Source organism: Mercurialis annua, linkage group LG2 (genome assembly GCF_937616625.2).
Source record: "Mercurialis annua linkage group LG2, ddMerAnnu1.2, whole genome shotgun sequence".
Lineage (NCBI taxonomy): Eukaryota > Viridiplantae > Streptophyta > Magnoliopsida > Malpighiales > Euphorbiaceae > Mercurialis > Mercurialis annua.
Genome location: NC_065571.1, coordinates 12931004 through 12949527, shown reverse-complemented (window position 1 = coordinate 12949527; position 18524 = coordinate 12931004). Strand labels below are relative to the sequence as shown.

The following is an 18524-nucleotide window of genomic DNA, read 5'->3' as shown; positions in this document are numbered from 1 at the left end:
AATATAAGAATTTAACAAAGTCAAAAATGTAGAATTAAACATTATCTAATTAGAAGTGTATAATCATATTTAAATGAATATTTTAACCGCTTAGAAAATAAATTAACCGTCAACTCATTTACGATGGAAATATATTCATGTTAAAAGTCCAAAACCGCTATGATTTAATCGTGCCAAAATTCTCACATCTAGCAATATAGAACTCAAATCTCCTGAAAATTAAAAATATTTTTTAACTATAGTGATGTCCGAAAATAACAGTTGCCGCTTGCGAACTTCGAGTTTACCATGTAACTGTCCAGAAATGGAGGTATAATATAGTCATGCATACAGAAGTAGTGCCCTGAACGTAAATGAAGAGCAGTTTATTAGTGCAACCTAAGAAAAAGCTGAAAATAAGGTTTCAATGTCGATGCCTTATTGAATGATTTGTAATCATACAGTATCACAGCACGTCAGTTCACACTCACACAAACTGTATGATTCCAGATATTAAGACCAAACTATAACAAACTTCACTATAAATACATAAACAACTCTACATTCAAAGCACAACAAATCTAAGAAGTAAAACACATTTCAAGAAACAACAATGGCAACTACAAAAAGTTTCTTGAAGGGTTTGTTGATCCTGACATGCTTAAGCTTCAGTTTTGCTCACAGGGTCCTTGTGGATTCCTCTACTAGTAATGAACAAGATAGTTCAAACTGGAATAAACAGCAGGTAGAAGGAGGACGTGGTGTTGGCATTGGATATGGTGGAGCCAAAGGTGTCGGGTATGGAGTTGGTTCAGGTGGAGCAAAAGGTATCGGGTACGGAATTGGTTCAGGTGGAGGAAAAGGTCTCGGGTACGGAGTTGGTTCAGGTGGAGGAAGCGGTGTTGGCATTGGAATTGGAAATGGAGGGGGTGGAGGTTCTCAGTCTGGTCATGGTGGCGGCGGAGGAGGCGGCGGCGGAGGCAGTGGCAACGGAGCTGTTGTTTATGTACCTTACCCTATCAGTGGTGGTGCTAACATGGGCGGTGGTGGAGGAGGAAGTGGATACGGTGGTGGAGGTGGAGGAGGCAGTGGCTACGGAGGTGGCGGTGGAGGCAGCGCAGGCTTTGTTCCTCAAATTCCTGTTCCTCAAATTCCTATTCCTCAAATTCCTGTTCCTCAAATTCCTGTTCCTCAATTTCCCGTTCCTCAAATTGGTTATGTTCCTCTCGTACCTGGTACCGGTTCATACGGTGGTGGTGGAGGCGGCGGTGGAAGTGGAAGTGGCTTTGGAGGCAGCGGTAGTGGCTTCGGAGGCGGCGGCAGTGGCTTTGGAGGGAGCGGCAGTGGCTTTGGGGGTGGCGGCAGTGGCTTTGGAGGGAGCGGCAGTGGTTTCGGAGGCGGCGGCAGTGGCTTCGGAGGAGGCGGCAGCGGCAGCGGTTTTGGGGGCATGGTGGGTTGTCCACCACAGTGTATCATGCCAGGTTATGCAGCAGCTGCTAAGAACACAAATGACCATCATCAAGGCAAGAACTAAAAAGATGCAAGTCATGATTAAGCTTAAAGCAAAAAGTATTGGGCATATAAAACAGTATATTGTAATCTTTTACATGTAAACTTCGAAACAAGTTGAATAATAATAAGCTCAATTTTATCTCAAATTTGCATCATTTCTAAATCTGTGAATTACACTCTTATATAGCATATACTAATCGGCAAACAAAGCCAAGCACAAAATTTCCTAGTTGTGTATAATGCTACAGCTTAAAACCCGAAAAGTTTACTATAAACCTTGATCTCTACATGAGCAGACTACTCTAGCACTATTTTTCTTTCCCACATGCTCGAAAAGATCCTGCGATGAAGCGGGCATTCATCAATCAAACTCTTCTGCAAGTAATCATCTTTTTTTTTCTTTTCCATAAGATGTTTCAATCTCTTCGAACCGGCATAGAGGATGATCTAGGAATGCTATCCGTAAAATACTTTGGTGTCTTTTGTACAGAAATAGATGCCGAGGACCGAAGAAGGGGAGTGACAACCCTACTTGAAGTTTCATTTGGAAAGGCGCATGACTATTTGGAGGAGTAGAAACTGGCTGTAACTCGATTATGTTGTGTGAACCATTGGCAGCCTCGAAAATATTAATGTATTGATGAATCCTGCAAGCATAAGGGAATATTGTCCTCTTTGGTTTCCCATCGTATTTTTTGAATTCATTGTTTTTTCCTATAGAAAATGATTCAACAACAACAAACAACAACATAGCCTTATTCCCAAGTTAAATGGGTCGACTTCATGGATTCTCTGATGATCCCTCAAACCAGCACATTGTATTCAATCAATCATATTTTCCATCGTTAGGGCTTAAATGAATTTAAAACCAAAGATCCACTGTCTGTCCTATCAGCATACATGGATCTCCATTCAGTGCGATTTTGGGCGACCTCTTCAGAGAGACCAAATGTTATCAAGTCATTTTCAAATTGATACCAACAGTTACTCAAATACCTAGTTTGGTTTATATTGATTAGGAATATAAAACTAAAATCAAGTTTGGTTTAAATTGATTAGAAACAGTTATCAACAGTTCTTTGAATACCAACCCAGTCATGGAAGAGGAGGTACCCAGAACCAAAAGAAAGAAGCCAACCCAAAAGCATTCTGCAAAGGAAGTTAGCTGAAGGAATGTTCGACGCTACTAGATATATCTATCTTTTAATAGGAATTAAAAAAAAAACAGAGAAGTACTACGTATTATGCATTTAGCATCTCATCGCTATGGTAGTTGCTAACCTGGAACAGAATAAAGTGGATCAAGGATAACAGTTCTGGCTACTTAAACCAAAAAAGATCATCTCCAAGCTTCGACTTTACTCTCGAGAAGTATCCAGTTACATCAGCATCCTCCAATGCTAAGGTTGCAATGACATGCTGTAGGTTTGCACCCACCAAAAAGGACAAGCTGCCAATGACACAAAATATGAAACATGTTTAAATCAGTAAGTACTTTTTTCAAAGTCTCTCTAGGTAAATTCATTAGCATTTTAATGTAAATTCAGCAAAACACACAGTTGCAAGTCTTTCCCAAACATTAGCATTTTAATGCCATACCTTTTATGTTCAACAGCATGAAAGAAACAACAAATCCCCACAATGGGCCACTGCAAGACAAAGAATAAGCATTTCAACTGGCTTATTCTCTACAAATCTTTAGTATGTATAATCAACCGAATAAAAAGAGTTTTTTTCCGGAATGGCAGACAGTTTGCATTAAATTCAATAGACTTAATAGATAAGTACACTGCTGTACCTCACACCAACTATCCTCTGGAATTTGTCTTCCATCGATGGAATCTTCTAGCTGTGAGAATCATACTTCGATGAGAGGCTTTGAGAATCACACATCAGAATAAGGAAGATGTACAAACACAGAAGAATTATAGTCCCAGCAAACATTTATATGATTCACCAGTAATCTCCACAAGAACAAACTCCATCCTTAAAATGATGAAACCGGTTAGTGTCTCGGACAAATATCTCTCTGTGTTCATATCTGGATATGAATTTGATAACAACATGACAGTCACCACAGATCCTAAGGTTCTTAATAACTTGGATTGGAGAGCCTGCACTAGTGTTAAGAAGTCCAAGCACTACAGCCAACTTCTCACTGTGGCCGCATAGTATCTGCTCCTTGTCCTGTTCGTCCACATCTTGCAATACAAAGTCGGTCTCAGGAAAGCATCCTGATTTTTTCATTTCCGAGCCCAAGTCAGCTAACTTTTTGATAATTTGAGCCATTTGTGGATGTAATTTGTCGCCAGCAAGAAGCATATGCACTTGGTTTTTGATCTCAATCCAACTACAGCCTGGAATCTTCCTCAAACCTACACTCTTCATCTTATCCCGTAAATTATCTACTTCCCGCCACATTGCCTTAGAAGCATAAATATTCGATAGAAGAATGTAGTTTCCAGAATTTCTAGGTTCTAGCTCAAAGAGTTTCTTTGCAGCAATCTCACCTAAATTAACATTGTTGTGTACTCTGCATGAACTAAGCAATGCACCCCAAACACAAGCATCGGGTTCAAAAGGCATCCCTTCAATCATGTGATATGCCTCCTGCAGCCGTCCAGTGCGACCCAGAAGATTGACCATGCAAGCATAATGCTCCAATCTAGCTTCAATACCATAATCTTTGGACATGCTATTGAAATAATGCCAACCCTCATCTGTTAGACCACCCTGGCTGCATGCAGATAATACAGAAACAAAGCTAACAAAATCAGGCTTTTGCCCAGTCCTTTGCATTTGTTGAAAGACGGAAATTGCTTCCTTAGTCTTTCCGTGCATTGCATATCCAGACATAAGCGCATTCCAAGAAACTAAGTTTCTGGTTGGCATCATATCAAAACATAGCCTGGAAACATGGATTCTTCCACACTTTGCATACATGTCGATCAGCGCACTACCCACATAAACATTATTGGATATTCCGCTTTTAAGAGAAAAGCAGTGTGCTGCCTTCCCATGCATTAATGCTGCAATATTTCCACAAGCTGGAAGCAAGCATGGAATTGTCACAGAATTCGGCTTTATCCCCGTAGCCTGCATTTCCCTAAAAAGATCTAAAGCCTCAATGTCCTTCCCGTTCTGAGAGCAACTGGCAATGATTGATGTCCACGATACAATGTTCAGTTCTATCCCTCGATCCTTAAATTTTCCAAATACCTGCAATGCTTTGTCAGCAAGACCATTTCGTGAGAGCCCAGTAACTAAAGCATTACAAGTGCCTATATCCGTATGACACATTTCATCAAACACTTTGGACATCTCTATAGTGCAAGCACACTTCCCATACATATCAATAAGTGCACTGACTACAATGTTGTCCTCCATTAAACACAGCTTAATCCCACATCCATGAATCTGAAATCCCAAGTCCAACATTTTCAAGTCACCAACTGCTGATAGCACACTAGAAATAGTAGTCCCATCAGGTTCAAATCCTTCAGAATGCATATTTTGGAATATAATAACTGCATCAAAATGGTGTCCACTGCGATTAAAACCCGCAATCATCCCATTCCATGATATCAAATTCAGCTCCACACCCAACTCTCCCCTTTTAGTAAACAGCTCCTTTGCCTCTTCTACGCAGCCCTTCCGCGCATAACCAGAAAGCAAAGCACTGTAAGCAACAACATCCGGTTGAGGCAGCTTATCGAACACCTTATGAGCATCCTTTATCCTGTTGCATTTGAGATACATGTGAACCAATGAGGACAGTACACGCGAATTCGAACCAAACCCAGATACACAGGCGACAGAGTGAGCCTGCTTGCCAATGTTGAAGAAAGATAAGGCAGCACAGGCCTTGATCACACTAGGCAAGCTACGTCTGTCAAGCATATTGCCTTGAGAGTGCATTTGATAGGAAATGCGGAGAGCCTGATGGAATTGATTATGATTTGTGAATTCATAGAGAAGGCTGTGAAAGGACTGGGCAGTGCCAGTGAGCGCAGGTGCATGATATGTGTCGAGGTGGGTAGAGGTGGAAATGGTAGATTTGAGGGCATGGGCATGTAATTTTCTGATATTTGGTAGATTGCTAACTGATTTGAGGTGCATTGTAATAATTCATTGATGAAACTCGTATGAGTTGAATTCTTACTTAAAAAATGGGTTCAATTCGGTTTGGTTTCAGTTTTGTATAATGGAAAAGCCAGAGAAACTGAACCGTCACTGGCTTTCAAATAGGAAGCTGAGATTAAAAAAAAATAGGCAAAAGGTAAAAAAAAACTCTGGCAATTTTAACAGAAGTACAAATTAATCCTTTTACTTTTTTAGGATATAATTAAGTCCTTTTTATTTTCAAATAGAACAAATAGCCTCTTTCATCCAGTTTTATTAGAAACACTCGTGAATGGCTACCATATCTCTCATAATCATATAGAAAAAAAGTTCAAAAAGAATTTTAATGTTTAAAATATTTACCGAAAATTTGAGGGTGTAAGTGTTCCAAAAGTAAACTAAAAGGGTTTATTTGTTCGATTTTAAAACAAAAAGGGTTTAATTGTTCAATTTTAAAAACACGAGGGCTTAATTGTGCCCAAAAAAATAAAAGGGCTGATTTGTACTTTTAAAAAAAGTCGAGGGTTCTGTTATATCTTCTACCAAAAAAATAATTGAAGAAAATAATGGTACAATTTAGAAAATTTGTTAAAATACTTTCTTTTTAATTTTATTTATAAAAAAATATTTCAAATTTCAATTTTAATAGTTTTACTTTTTTAATTCAATTTTTTTTAAGTATTATTTTAAAAATACCTCATTTTGAAACACATTTACAACAAATTTATCCATCTTTTTATAATTTCCCGCTCTATACTAATAATAAATATATTTACAAAAGTACCTATTATGTATAGAAACCTTATCTCATTTTAGGTTAAAATTTTACATAGCTACACTCTTTTCTCTCTCAAATTTTTTCTTCTTTTCTTATTCTTTTTCATTTGATTTTTTGTTTGTCTCTTCGGTCGCTTTTCCGTTTGTTTTTCCGTTCGTCTACTTCCAATAGATTTCTCGTCGTTTCTGGTGGTTTTTCGTTCGTCTCTTCTGTTCACGTTTTTCCGTTCGTCTCTTCCGTTCACGCTGAGGATTTTTCGATATCGTTTTTAGATTTTTGTAATTTTTTAGATTTTTTGTGATGATTTAAACATTTTGTAAATAAAATATTGTAGATTTATGATTTTTTTTGTTTATAGAATTGTTCTATTATTCATATAATTATTTTATCTTTATTTGTTTATTTATTTGAATGCTACTGATTTTGTGAAGAACGAATTGATTTATGGTGTATTTGTAATGTTTTTATAATATATTTACGTTAGTGTATTTATAGTGTATTTCTGGTATTTTTCGGTGTATCTATGTTTTTTTAGTGTATTTCTATCATTTTTTTCTAGTATATTTATGATGCATTTGCAGTGTTTATGGTGTATTTGCAGTGTTTTTATGGTATACACCATAAAAACACTACAAAAACACCATAAATACACTATTGTTACACTATAAAAATACCATAATTTTATTAAAAAAAACACAGTAAATATACTATAATACACCATAATTACAATACACAATACGATAAAAAAAATTAAAAAAAACTCCAGAAAAAATCCTATAAAAAAGAAAATAAATTATTAAAAGTGAAAAAAGGTATTTGTAAAATAAAAAAAAAGGTATTTTTCGTAAAAATAAAAATAAAAAAGTAAAGTAAAAAAAACAATGTAAAGTTATAAATAAAATAGAAAATAGTGTATTATAGAAAATTCCCCTTTTTTAATTCCTATTCTATTATTTTTAAATTTTTAAATTTATCCTTCTTTTTAAACACTTGTATCTTCTTTGCAATATTTTTTCATTTTTTTCTTCTGTCATTTTTTTTGTTCCCTTTTTGTATTTTCTTTTAGAAAAAAGGTCATTCATACTCCTAAAGTTTGGAATCAAGATGAAATGAATATTTAACGTCCGGAAATGTTTACCTGTTGTCCCCAACGTCTGAAAAAAGAACAGTCATTCCACTCAATTGGCATTGTCTTATTTCTTTCAAGACTCTGTTAGTGTGCTCCAACGTGGCTAAGAGAAAAGCATCATATATGTCCCTAAAGTTTGAGTTCAGGATCAAATAAGCCCTAAACATCTAAAATGATTCACTTATATAACGTCTAAAAAAATGAACGGTCATATCCCTTTATTTAACACAATTTCATTACTTCCAAACTCTGCTAGTGTGATCCTACGTAGCTAATTTTTACCGTTTGTTAATTAATCAAACCCTACGCCACTGGGGGAAAATAATTAATCGATAATAATTGTCCATTATCATTGAAGAGGATTAAACATAATTAATAATGAAATATAATTTATGAAAAATCATTTTCTTTGTCTTCTTCAAGTGTTCAAATTTTATCTCAGATTTGCATCATTTCTAAATCTGTGAGTTACATTCTTCTTATATAGCATATACTAATTGGCAAACAAAGCCAAGCACTAAATTTCCTAGTTGGGTATTAATGCTACAACATAAATTCTGAAAAGTATATACTATAAACTTTAATCTCTACATGAGCAAGCTACTCTAGCACTTTAGTTTGTTTCCCTCGTGCTCGAAAAGATCATGCTATAAAGCAGACATTCATCCACCAAACTCTTCTGTACGTAATCCTTTTTTTATCTATAAGATGTTTCAATCTCTTCTAGCCGGCATAGAGGATGATCTAATAATGCCATCCGGAAAGTAATTTGGTGACTTTTGTACAGAAATCGATGCCGAGGACCGAAGAAGGGGAGTGCCAGCCCTACTTGAAGTTTCATTTGAAAATGGTGCATGTATAGGAGTAGAAACTGGGTGTAACTCGATTTCATTGTGTGAACCGTTAGCCTCGGAAATATCAATGTATTGATGATCATCCTCCTCGAGCGATAATACTGTACTTGTATCTGTACGTACTGTAGAATCATCTGGGTACATACCATGCCTTCTCTTCCTTCTAGCTGCTTTTCCCCATCCATGGATCGTCTCCCTTATTCTTTGAGGAATAAGTGCTGCCTTGTAATTTGTTCCCATCTAGTAAAAAGACAGGCAGGAAACAATAAATACTTCCAGTAATAGTTGGAAACACAAAATTAGAAGAGCCAAAGGGAAATAGATACTCGTGTCTGAGTTTCGTCATATATATCAAACTAATGCTAGAAACTTCAGCACGAAAACCTTAAAATCAAAAACCTCTTTCAGCCATGGTCTAACTTGCAGTTATCAGTTGAAAATGGAGTTATCTCCACAAACTGTTCAGACAAGCGCAGTAAGATATCTGAGTATTTCTCAGAATTGGACGCAAATTAGAGTCACAAAGCTTCCCGACTTCTCAATATTTGACCAAAAGATGAGCATATGTCCACTTTAAACCAACGTAACATGCAAATGCACCCACATCAATAATCTCAACACAAACTAGGATACATTTTATGTGAATTGCAGGAATCAGTTATTATTTGGACATAGTAGCGGGGTTCACCAGCCTTGAATTGCTTCCTGAGCTCCTATAAGTATTCACAACTCGAGATTTGAGCACACACACACACGTTAGGTCTATGCCCTCAGGCCATCCACAATTAGAAAAACCTTACACTATGCAGTTACTGCAACTACAAGGTGCTATAGCTTGTGGGGAAGTCCATAACAACTCAAGTTACATATAGAAAATCTTCCTTGTCTAGTTTAAATAGAATTTAAATAAACCTAGTCTATGAACACAAACCTGAGTAACCAATGCATAAAGCGGCAAGGTGCTGTAGCTGCAAAGAAATTGTCCGGCAAATCTACAAGTAAAAAGACAATTATGTGTGCTGAATTTTGGTATATCACCCCAAAAAAAATGGAAATGCTAGCTGAAAGATTATCGTACCCCAATACAAGTCGAATATAGACTAGCAGGTGGTTCCTGATAAAGCAGGAATTATACCCAAACTGCCACTGTATATGAACAAAAACAGCAAATCAGTTTATCGAATCCAGTATCCTGCAAGCATAGGGGAATAAAATTCTTGTTTCTCCTCTTTGGTTTCCGGTTATATTATTATATTCCAGAAAATTTTAGAAACTGATATCAAACTAGAATTGAGTTTGGTTTAAAATGATTATATCTGTTAGTCATTTTAAATTTTGAATAATAATCCAGTCAAGGAAGAGGAGGTACCCAGAACCAGAAGAAAGAAGCCAGCTCAAATGCATTCTGCAATGAAATATAGATGAAGGAAAGGTCAGCACTGCTAGATGTATCGATCTTTTACTAGGAACAAAAAAAAACAAAAGGAAACGGAGAAGCACTATATATTATGGAGCTTTTAGACACTCATCACTATGATCACTGCTAACCTGGAACAAAATAAAGTGGATCAAGGATAACAATAGTTCTGGTTTCTTAAACCAAAAAAGATCATCTCGAGGCTTTAACTTTGCTCCCGAAAAGTATCCAGTTACGCCAGCATTCTCCAATGCTAAAGTTGCAATAACATGCTGTAGTTTTGCACCCACCAAAAGGACAAGCTGTCGATGAAACAAAATATGAAATATAAAGATCATTAAATACTCATTTGAAAGTCTCTAGGTAAAAGACCTGTTCATTCGACATCCAAAGACAGTTAAAATGTTTGTTTTCCAAAGAATACTAGTGCTGCTAAGTGCTAACGGAAGATGTCTTTTGCTACCATATGGTTCCGTAAAACAGAAATTCAAAAGGATTCATAAATACTTACAGTTATAGGAATGATGGCTATCCAGAAATAGAGGTTAGACCCTGTTACAACAAGTGAAAACCAAAGAACCACCAAGTTCAGTAAGTTCAAATATCAGATCATGTCAACTAGACGACTGTTCAGACAGAAAATAGTTATGACAAATCTCAATCTTTTAGAATTTTAATCAATAGTCACTTCGAAAGGAAAACAACGAAGAATAAAACATAAGTAAACTCAGAAAAACACAAGGTTGAAACTCTTTCCCAAAACATTAGACCAGGCAAGCAAACATTCATTTATATGTCATACCTTTTATGTTAAACAGCATGAAAGCAACAACAAATCCCCACAATGGACCACTGCAAGACAAATTATAAACAGCTAATAATTACTTAAGCTGGCTTATTCTCTAAAAATCTCAAGCATGTAAAATCAACCAACAGAAAGAAAAATAAATATTTTGGAACGGCAAACAGTTTGCATTAAGTTCAATACAGTTAATATAAGTAGGCTGCTTGTACCTCACACCAACTATCCTCTGGAATTCTTCTTCCATAGATCTAATCATGTAGCTGTGGAAATCATACTTCGACGAAAGGTTGTGATTCTGCCATTGGTATAAAAACAAAATAGATGAATATTAAATAAGACCAACAGTACTTACTACATCCATAATTAGGGACTTGGCTCAAAGACCCTGAGATAGAAAAACTTCGAGTTTTGTATCCTATTATGCTCATATAAATCATAATGCAACCTGATATGTATTTTAGTCGGCTTCCATACAGATATGGAGTACGCATACCGTGATAAAGCCCTTGCGAAGAGTAAGGTAGTCTGGACGAACCACTGAACGCCCAAATTGCCGGAGGAAGCAAGTCTGCAAAGTGATAAAACCTAAGACTTCAACACAAACTATCATCCAGACTAATATAAACAGATACAGGGAATAAGATAAACAATTAACAAGACAATGAAAAAGGTAAGAACCATCGAGGATAACCTACGGGTGCAAAACCGACCAAAACCGAAATCCGAACCGAACCAAAAAATTCAGTTTGGTTCAGTTTGATATTAAAAAATTAATTTGGTTTGTCAGTTTGGTTCGGAGATTAAAACAATTAATGAACCGAATCGATAAAAACCGGACCGAACCGACAAAAACCGAACCAAATCGAAACAAGCATATATTAGAACAAACTAACAAAAGCAATGAAGTAACTAAAATACAGAGTTTGCGCTTACCACCCAGATAATAAAGCTATTCTTGACCAAAGGATTTGATGCTTGATATCTGACAAAGGTTGTCTGCCTCCGTAACGTATGCTCCCTCATGACTTCTGATAAGGTAAAGATTAAAATGAATACATATTGCATTAATGTCTGTCTATAACATCAATAAAGAAGAGCACATCATAACTATGATAAACTAAGTTCTATAATTTTTTTACTATCAGAGTTAGAAACTCAGAAATGCCCAAGAAAAAGTCTCCAATTCTTCTCTATTTTATCCTAAATTAGTCATACTTCTTTATTAACCACAAGTTTTTCATTCTGCGACCAAGTATTATCTATATTATTCAAACACCAATTTCAGTAACATTGATAATAGTCAACCGTGCACTTTCTTCGCAAGTAATTTTCTGACCTGTTTTTCTAAGTTCCTTAACTAAAATACACTAGGAAAAAAAATTGACTATTAAAGATATTATCACATTCCAGGTTTTGTTATCATATATAATATGCAACCAATACTACTGTAGATGGAATTTTAGCCTTTTAAAATTGATTTCCAAAGGAAATAAGAAGTTGTATGAATCATTCATGACAGTTGGGAGGTTTGGAGCACCAGTAACAACACTAAAAACATTTGGAAGAAATATTTCTAAGCATCAAAAGTTCAAAATTTTGCCTATCTATCTTGAGATTCTTGAATTGTATCCATGCTTATCCCTGCCAAATTATATAGCTGCAAAACATTTTCAATAATTAACATTTTGGAAAACGACACATATTTAGTAAAATACAATGTTGTGCAGCAACCCCACATTTCTTTCTTGCAAATTCTTGTTCTCCTGTATATATTATAATTCCAGTATTGGACTATTGCATTTATGAATAAATTGCAATATCTTCCCTATATTTTGAAAGAACTAAACTAAATACAGATATTTTACTCAATTGGTAACATCACAAAATTAAAAGAGAAATTAAGGACATACAATATGGGTTACAGGTTCAATGGGATGCTGAAATCAATAAGGAGAATGTACAAAAGAGTTCTGTTTTTCCAGTACCTGCTAATGAATCATGGCGGTCCATATGAGCCTCATCTTCCCAGATCCTCCAACTATGAATCTGGTTAAAATAAAAAACAAGTTAGATCCAGGTCGAAGAGTTGCAATGCCCATTTTCTTTTTAGTTTTCAGAACATTAACAATGCTAGAAGCTGGATCTCATAGCATCTTTGTCTCCCCATGGAGCATCTTACATGCACTAGGATACAAGTAGCTCGGCTTAAAACACTAGAAAGCCCGTCAAAACACAATAGCCAATGCCCAAAATGAAAAGTGCTGATTGCAAGATAAGCACTTCTACCAATACTAACAATTATAAATGCAAAAACTTCTGTTAGAATAGGTAGAAAATATAAGACATTTACCAACCTTCACTATAGCCAGCAACATGGTTAAGCAACTGTAAGATATATGTGTGACTGCCATGACGAAGATGAAGCGGTGCAACTGCTCGAGGCCTTCACGTGATACAAATGGCTCATGTCCCTATGCAACAGAACAGTTATTAGCATATTACAATGCATCCCAAATATTTAAAAACCAAAAGCTCTTGATTGTATATTTACACTAGAAAGATTAGAGACACAAGAGCCTGCCTGATAAAAGCAACCAACTTTTTTAACGGCCTTCATAGTGGGTTTCTAACTCGGGCCATTTAGTACTCTTCTTTGTATACTCTCTTCACTTATTGTTTCATCTAGTGAACGATATTATTTCTTATTAAACTTATCCTCTTAGTTTAATAATTATTTCTTCAATAAACAGAGGAATTCCATCTTCCAGAATCATTTAAAATTTGAACATATGACCCCAAACACTATTTTATTAGGAACAGTGAATTACCTCTTTGCAGGTATTCTGATTCAAGCTATTCAGCATTCTCCGAACTGAGAAAGGAACAGAAGAAAGCATCAGCAGTTTACGCCCCGCAGAAGTATCTTCTTCCATTTCATCGATATCAGACCTAGAGCAAGGAGCAAAAGTGCTATCATAGAACTTTGAAGAAATGCAAATATTGGCTATCGTGCTTGAGGTAGCCGTTAGAAGGAGTGATATGAATCCAAGCAGCATCAGCTCTGAAGACATGCCAAAAGATTGAGACTTAAAAACAAGTAATGGAAGTAGCCAAGTCAATTTTACATAAAAAAAAAACGTCATATATTTGGTGTTGCAAAGAACTCGAGAAAAGTACCTTCTTTCATTTTTTCCACAGCTGCAAGTAAAGGTTTCCGATTAGTCCTCCGCAGCCACTGGTACAAAATAAATGAGACTAAAACTAAAGGCTATTGAAACTATTACAAGAGTAAATCAAATTGAAGTTGGCTTAACATTAAAAAAAAAAAATCAAATAGAAACAACTACAATCAGTATGTATGTATTGTAGAAAGATCCTTCAGAGCATACAAGTATTTCAACTTAACAACGGTTTGCTTATTCACATACAAAATAGTGGGTAACAGTGACGCATCATTAAAGTAGTCACCGGAGTCCCTGCCAATAGTACTCGTGTGGCCTAATGTTAGAACAGAAAATCCTTGGTAATCTATACATCATTAGCAGCAAGTTTTTAGAGTTTCATTATTCAGTTATTTATATCTTACAATTCCTTCCTATAAAAGCTAAACCACATTGACTTCAGGACAATCTAAAAGTACAGAATATTAAGCAATTCAAATGACAATAAAATCAAAACAATGCAAGCGTAAGTAATACTACTACAGGATACTGCTTCACTAAAAAAGTAGTAAATGGATGGGTAGCAGCACTTACATTGCTTAGCCTGTGAATTGAGCGCTCTACAATCAAAGAGACAACAACAAAGATTGTCAAAACAGTAGCCACAGACCATGTTGGAGTTAAGGCCAATGATCTCAATTCTTTACTACTACTCTCTTCCATTTTAAACAAATCCTACTCATTCACACCATAAAATTGCCTCTTCCTCCATATCACACTAAAAAAATGCCTCTCTGAGGGCAACCATAAAAAAGTAACCAACCCCCATTTATAATATAAAAACTGCAATTCCACTTTATACTTTTGGCCTGCCACACTCCTACAAAAGTCCCCACAAAAAAGAACAAAATGATGAACTTTTCTCACTTTTTTTTCCTCTTCAAAACAAAAACAAAAGGTAAAAGAGACAAAACCAAGACATGGGTACTCTACTTTTCTTCACATTCTAAGTCATATACTTAACCTACACTTCAAAACTAAAAATTCAACAACTTGAACCAAAGTTTGTTCCTTTAGTCACTGTTTTCAAAACCCATTTTCAACAAAACTTGATCCAAAACTCTTCCTTTTTTAAAAAGAAAAACAGATCCAACTTAATCAAACAGATGGGTATTTTCTTTTTTTCTTTTGGGTGCTATATTTGGAAAAAAGAATTGATGGGTTTTATAAATTATTTTAAATTTTTGGCAATGAGGAGAAAAAGAAGAGATCTTTGTAGAGTGGGAAAGTGCTTGGTTAGTTCGTAATGGGAATTGAGTACACCGATGTGCCAGCCAGCAAAAAGTGGTCTCTTTTCTGAACAAAATTGGCATTTATAAATGAGAGTTGGAGAGGGTGGTTACATCTTTTGAATCTCTCCATTGCAAATCTAACTGACGGTTAACGGTGTCGTTTTCAATACATTTCAAATAGAAAATGCAGTATCACCTAGGACAGGTTTCTTTGGAATTTTTCTCACGCTGGATTTGGTTCAGTTCTTACAAAAGTGAGTCGGACCATGTTGGCTAATAATCACCCACGATCCCTAACTTTTAAATATGTCATCACTAAATTCGTGATGTTTAAAAACGATCACTGAATCCCCTGATTTTTATGCCGGCGCTCACTAAATCCTCTATATCTAAAAATCCGGCGGCGATTTGCTCATGACAGGATCAACATGTATAAGACATTCCAGGTGACAACTCACCAAAATCTAAAATACGCAAATACCCTGAAATACACCAAAATTTAATTAAAAAAAATAAAAAAACCTAACACAATCGAACCCAACCCAACCACTCTACCTCTAACCTAACCACTACCCACTGGCACTTTTTTTTAACCACCGCCACCACCATTTTCCGACCGGCACTACCTGCCTACCATTGCCTCCAAGGTCGGAATTATTTATCCCGCTGTCTCCTTCAAAGAACAAACCCCATGTCGGTTCTTTGATGAAGAACAGATCAGGCGGGTGGGCTGGTGATAGTGACCGAAAAGCGGTGGTTGCGGAGGCCGGAGAATGGTGGCGCCCGGCGGTTAAAAGTTAAGTGGTTGAATTAGATTTAATTGGGTTGGTTTTGATTGGGTTGGATATTTTTTATTTTTTAATTTTTTTAATTGAATTTTGGGGTGTTTTGGGCTTACCAGAATTTGTGGTGAGGTGTCAGCCGCCACCTGACATGGGGACAGATTTTTATTGTGTCTGATATTAAAAGTCGTTGCCACGTCATCATTTTTGAAAAAATCGACAATTTTTAGGCTCAGAGGATTTCGTGAGCGCCGTCACAAAGATCGGGGAGTTTAGTGATCGTTTTTAAACATCAGAGGGTTCAGTGATTACAGACCCAAAAGTTAGGGGCCATGAGTGATTATTAGCCAACCATGTCGGATTAAATTATACAAATAAATTAAATTGATTAAGGGACAAAAGTAATTCAAAGCCGATGTGAACCTATGAAGCACCAACACCAACACAGATACGAGTAGGGTTAGAGCCAAAATTTTAAGTCGGGTAGGGCAAAAACACTCCGTATAAAATAAATTATATAAATACATTAAATAAAAATTTAGATTAATACAAATTGTATATATTAAGAATTATAACAATGAAAAACATCGTACTAAAACAATAAACACATTAAGAATTGAAATGACCAACAGATAGAAGTTAAATCTATCGATTTTTCTTAATTGAGAATGTACAAAATATCTTTGATGGCAATCTTAACATGTATCTTCTTCTCAATATAGTAAACCAACAATATCATTCATTCATTCATCCATTTTGGTGCATGAATCTATTTTGATAGTCTTCATTGCTGAGAAATATCTTTCGACAGATGATGTAAACACGTGTAGGATTAAAGCCAACTCAATCAAGCTATAAATTAATGAAAACATTAAATGCATATTAGTATGAACAAGCTTGATTGCAAGGCTAGTAAGACCACAACAACCAATACAATCATAATTGTTTCTCATATCATGAATGTATGTGTGAAGCTTATCACCCAAAATGTGCTAATCAGTGAATAAGAAATCCTCAAAATTGAATTTAGTAAGGCAAATCAGCTTGTGATGATCAAAACTAGCAAATGAGTTTTTTTGGATCGAGACATGAAATTGTAATAACTCTGTGCTAGATTCAGAGATTATAATTCATCTCAGCAACAAGTAAATGGATCGCAACAAGAAAAGTCTTATTACGATAATTATAATAGGTCACTAACTGCCCCAAGTCCGAGACTGTCTGATTAGTAAGCGATCTTCCACATCAAGGCACAATGATGCTTTGTGACAAAATATGGAAACTCCTTGTAACAGAGCATCCTATCCATTTTCTCACAATCTTGCACGTTTTTCAAACCATTTATCAAGCTCATTGTCTTAACAATATTCTAATCTCTATTTGTAAGGCATGTGACAAGTCATTTGTTGCACCCAATATTTTGAGCATCAAATGCAGATTAAATACAAAATAAAAGCCTTTCCATTCTCTTAATCAAGCAACTTGCTTTGGATCTGGTCTTTACTTGAATTCCATCTTGACTTACTCTTTTAAGCACTTGTAAGATTGGACTCCACATATGCAACAGACCAATTAAAGTGGCATAATATGAACCTTAACGAGTATCACCAGGTCTTACAAGAGTCTCTCGATGCTTTCCTTTTCTTGTGAAAATCTCACTATTCTCCAAGCTCTGTAAATAATCATTGTGTTGCCTTTTACGTAATTCATCTCTTATTTGACAAGAAGAACCGACTATGTTGACAATTAAACTTGTGTACTAAAAAAACTCACAATTTGTTAGAACATTCTTTGCAACAAAAACAATTAGCAACTCTTATTGACGGGCAAAACTATGAACGTAGAAGGCAAAAGAATTTTCTCTTCGAATAAGTGTCAACAACCCATTAAATTTCCCCATTATATTGGATGATGCATCATATGCATGACTTCACAATCTGGAAACAGACAAAACCATGGCGAGCAAATAATATATCCAAAGCTTCTTTCAATGAACTCAAAAAAGTATCACTAACATACTCAATAGCAAGAATTTTTTCAATTATTTCTCCATCAGCATTAATGAAACCTTAAAATTACTAATATTCATTATTTTACTGAGTTATCTCGAGCCTCGTTAATGAGTAAAGATAAATTACGATCTCCAAATTCAGTAGATATAACCAATATTGTTTGTGAGGCATAAGGGTGAACCATTTATTTTTAAATTTCGGGAGATTCCGTTTATTGTTTTTAGGAGTATAATCACTAATAACACTTCTCACTTTTTCATCAATTTAGCAGTATATGTCATCTGCTCTAAAAAAAACCTTATCTGAGGAGCTAGGAGTCTCATTGTGCCCACTAAATGCAAGACCCTTTTGATATGCAATTTTCAATTCACGATTTTGGGTACTTAAAACATGTAATATACTTTGTTGTTTATTCTAAAAAACTTTATAATTATGTCTTGCATCATTATGAACATTGTTTACTACACCAATGTGTTCATTATAAAGTTGGATTGTTTTTTTTTAATTATTAAAACCTTCACTTGTAAAAACTTTACTCCTTGAAGAAGAAGCAAAAAAGTAAACAATAGAAACAATGTGACGAGACATTTTTTAGATTATACTCCAACCAAGAAAACTGTTTGGACCAAACTTCTTAAAAATACCCCATCCTAGAAAACCAGTTCAAACACATCCTTCGCG

General features: G+C 35.5%; 4 protein-coding genes across 6 annotated transcripts; 1 reads left to right on the top strand and 3 right to left on the bottom strand.

Moving 5' to 3' along the window:
- Positions 1 to 396: 396 nt before the first annotated feature.
- On the bottom strand, positions 397 to 5706 carry LOC126666626 (pentatricopeptide repeat-containing protein At1g20230). Of its 2 annotated transcripts, none has more exons than XM_050359452.2 (4): positions 3290 to 5706; positions 3091 to 3140; positions 2773 to 2941; positions 397 to 2640 (listed from the first exon to the last, which is right to left on the bottom strand). In XM_050359452.2, the coding sequence occupies exon 1, from the start codon at positions 5608 to 5610 to the stop codon at positions 3445 to 3447; it is 2166 nt and encodes a 721-aa protein (XP_050215409.1). In that variant the 5' UTR covers positions 5611 to 5706; the 3' UTR covers positions 397 to 2640; positions 2773 to 2941; positions 3091 to 3140; positions 3290 to 3444. The 2 variants fall into 2 exon arrangements, with proteins under 2 accessions (XP_050215409.1, XP_055960567.1); XM_056104592.1 differs by having other exon boundaries at positions 397 to 2138.
- LOC126666628 (glycine-rich cell wall structural protein 1.0-like) lies at positions 544 to 1637 on the top strand. Its single transcript, XM_050359455.1, has one exon. It carries the CDS (start codon positions 593 to 595, stop codon positions 1511 to 1513), a length of 921 nt encoding a protein of 306 aa, XP_050215412.1. The 5' UTR covers positions 544 to 592; the 3' UTR covers positions 1514 to 1637.
- A 2176-nt stretch (positions 5707 to 7882) lies between the features above and the next one.
- LOC126666627 (MLO-like protein 11) lies at positions 7883 to 15235 on the bottom strand. Of its 2 annotated transcripts, XM_050359454.2 has the most exons (16): positions 14548 to 15235; positions 14352 to 14517; positions 13774 to 13831; positions 13425 to 13657; positions 12951 to 13067; positions 12582 to 12642; positions 11530 to 11624; positions 11090 to 11164; positions 10806 to 10891; positions 10594 to 10643; positions 10303 to 10343; positions 9923 to 10093; positions 9744 to 9779; positions 9453 to 9520; positions 9306 to 9366; positions 7883 to 8614 (listed from the first exon to the last, which is right to left on the bottom strand). In XM_050359454.2, the coding sequence occupies exons 2-16, from the start codon at positions 14478 to 14480 to the stop codon at positions 8234 to 8236; spliced, it is 1662 nt and encodes a 553-aa protein (XP_050215411.1). In that variant the 5' UTR covers positions 14481 to 14517; positions 14548 to 15235; the 3' UTR covers positions 7883 to 8233. The 2 variants fall into 2 exon arrangements, with proteins under 2 accessions (XP_050215411.1, XP_050215410.1); XM_050359453.2 differs by having other exon boundaries at positions 14352 to 15235.
- Positions 15236 to 16574: 1339 nt separating this feature from the next.
- On the bottom strand, positions 16575 to 17185 carry LOC126668206 (uncharacterized). The gene is made up of 2 exons (XM_050361418.1): positions 17102 to 17185; positions 16575 to 16823 (listed from the first exon to the last, which is right to left on the bottom strand). Exons 1-2 carry the CDS (start codon positions 17183 to 17185, stop codon positions 16575 to 16577), a joined length of 333 nt encoding a protein of 110 aa, XP_050217375.1.
- Positions 17186 to 18524: the final 1339 nt, after the last annotated feature.

Bases quoted from the DNA above. Each gene is read 5' to 3' on its own strand.
- LOC126666628 (XM_050359455.1), top strand. From the start codon at position 593: ATGGCAACTACAAAAAGTTTCTTGAAGGGTTTGTTGATCCTGACATGC.
- LOC126666627 (XM_050359453.2), bottom strand. From the start codon at position 14,480: ATGGAAGAGAGTAGTAGTAAAGAATTGAGATCATTGGCCTTAACTCCA. The intron at 9,780-9,922 runs GTTAGCAGTGAT...ATTTCATTGCAG, and splicing joins TCCACTTTATTTTGTTCCAG to AATGCATTTGAGCTGGCTTC. The intron at 9,521-9,743 runs GTACCTCCTCTT...GTTCATATACAG, and splicing joins CTTCTTTCTTCTGGTTCTGG to TGGCAGTTTGGGTATAATTC.
- LOC126666626 (XM_050359452.2), bottom strand. From the start codon at position 5,610: ATGCACCTCAAATCAGTTAGCAATCTACCAAATATCAGAAAATTACAT.
- LOC126668206 (XM_050361418.1), bottom strand. From the start codon at position 17,185: ATGAGCTTGATAAATGGTTTGAAAAACGTGCAAGATTGTGAGAAAATG. The intron at 16,824-17,101 runs GTCACAAAGCAT...TTCACTGATTAG, and splicing joins ACAAGGAGTTTCCATATTTT to CACATTTTGGGTGATAAGCT.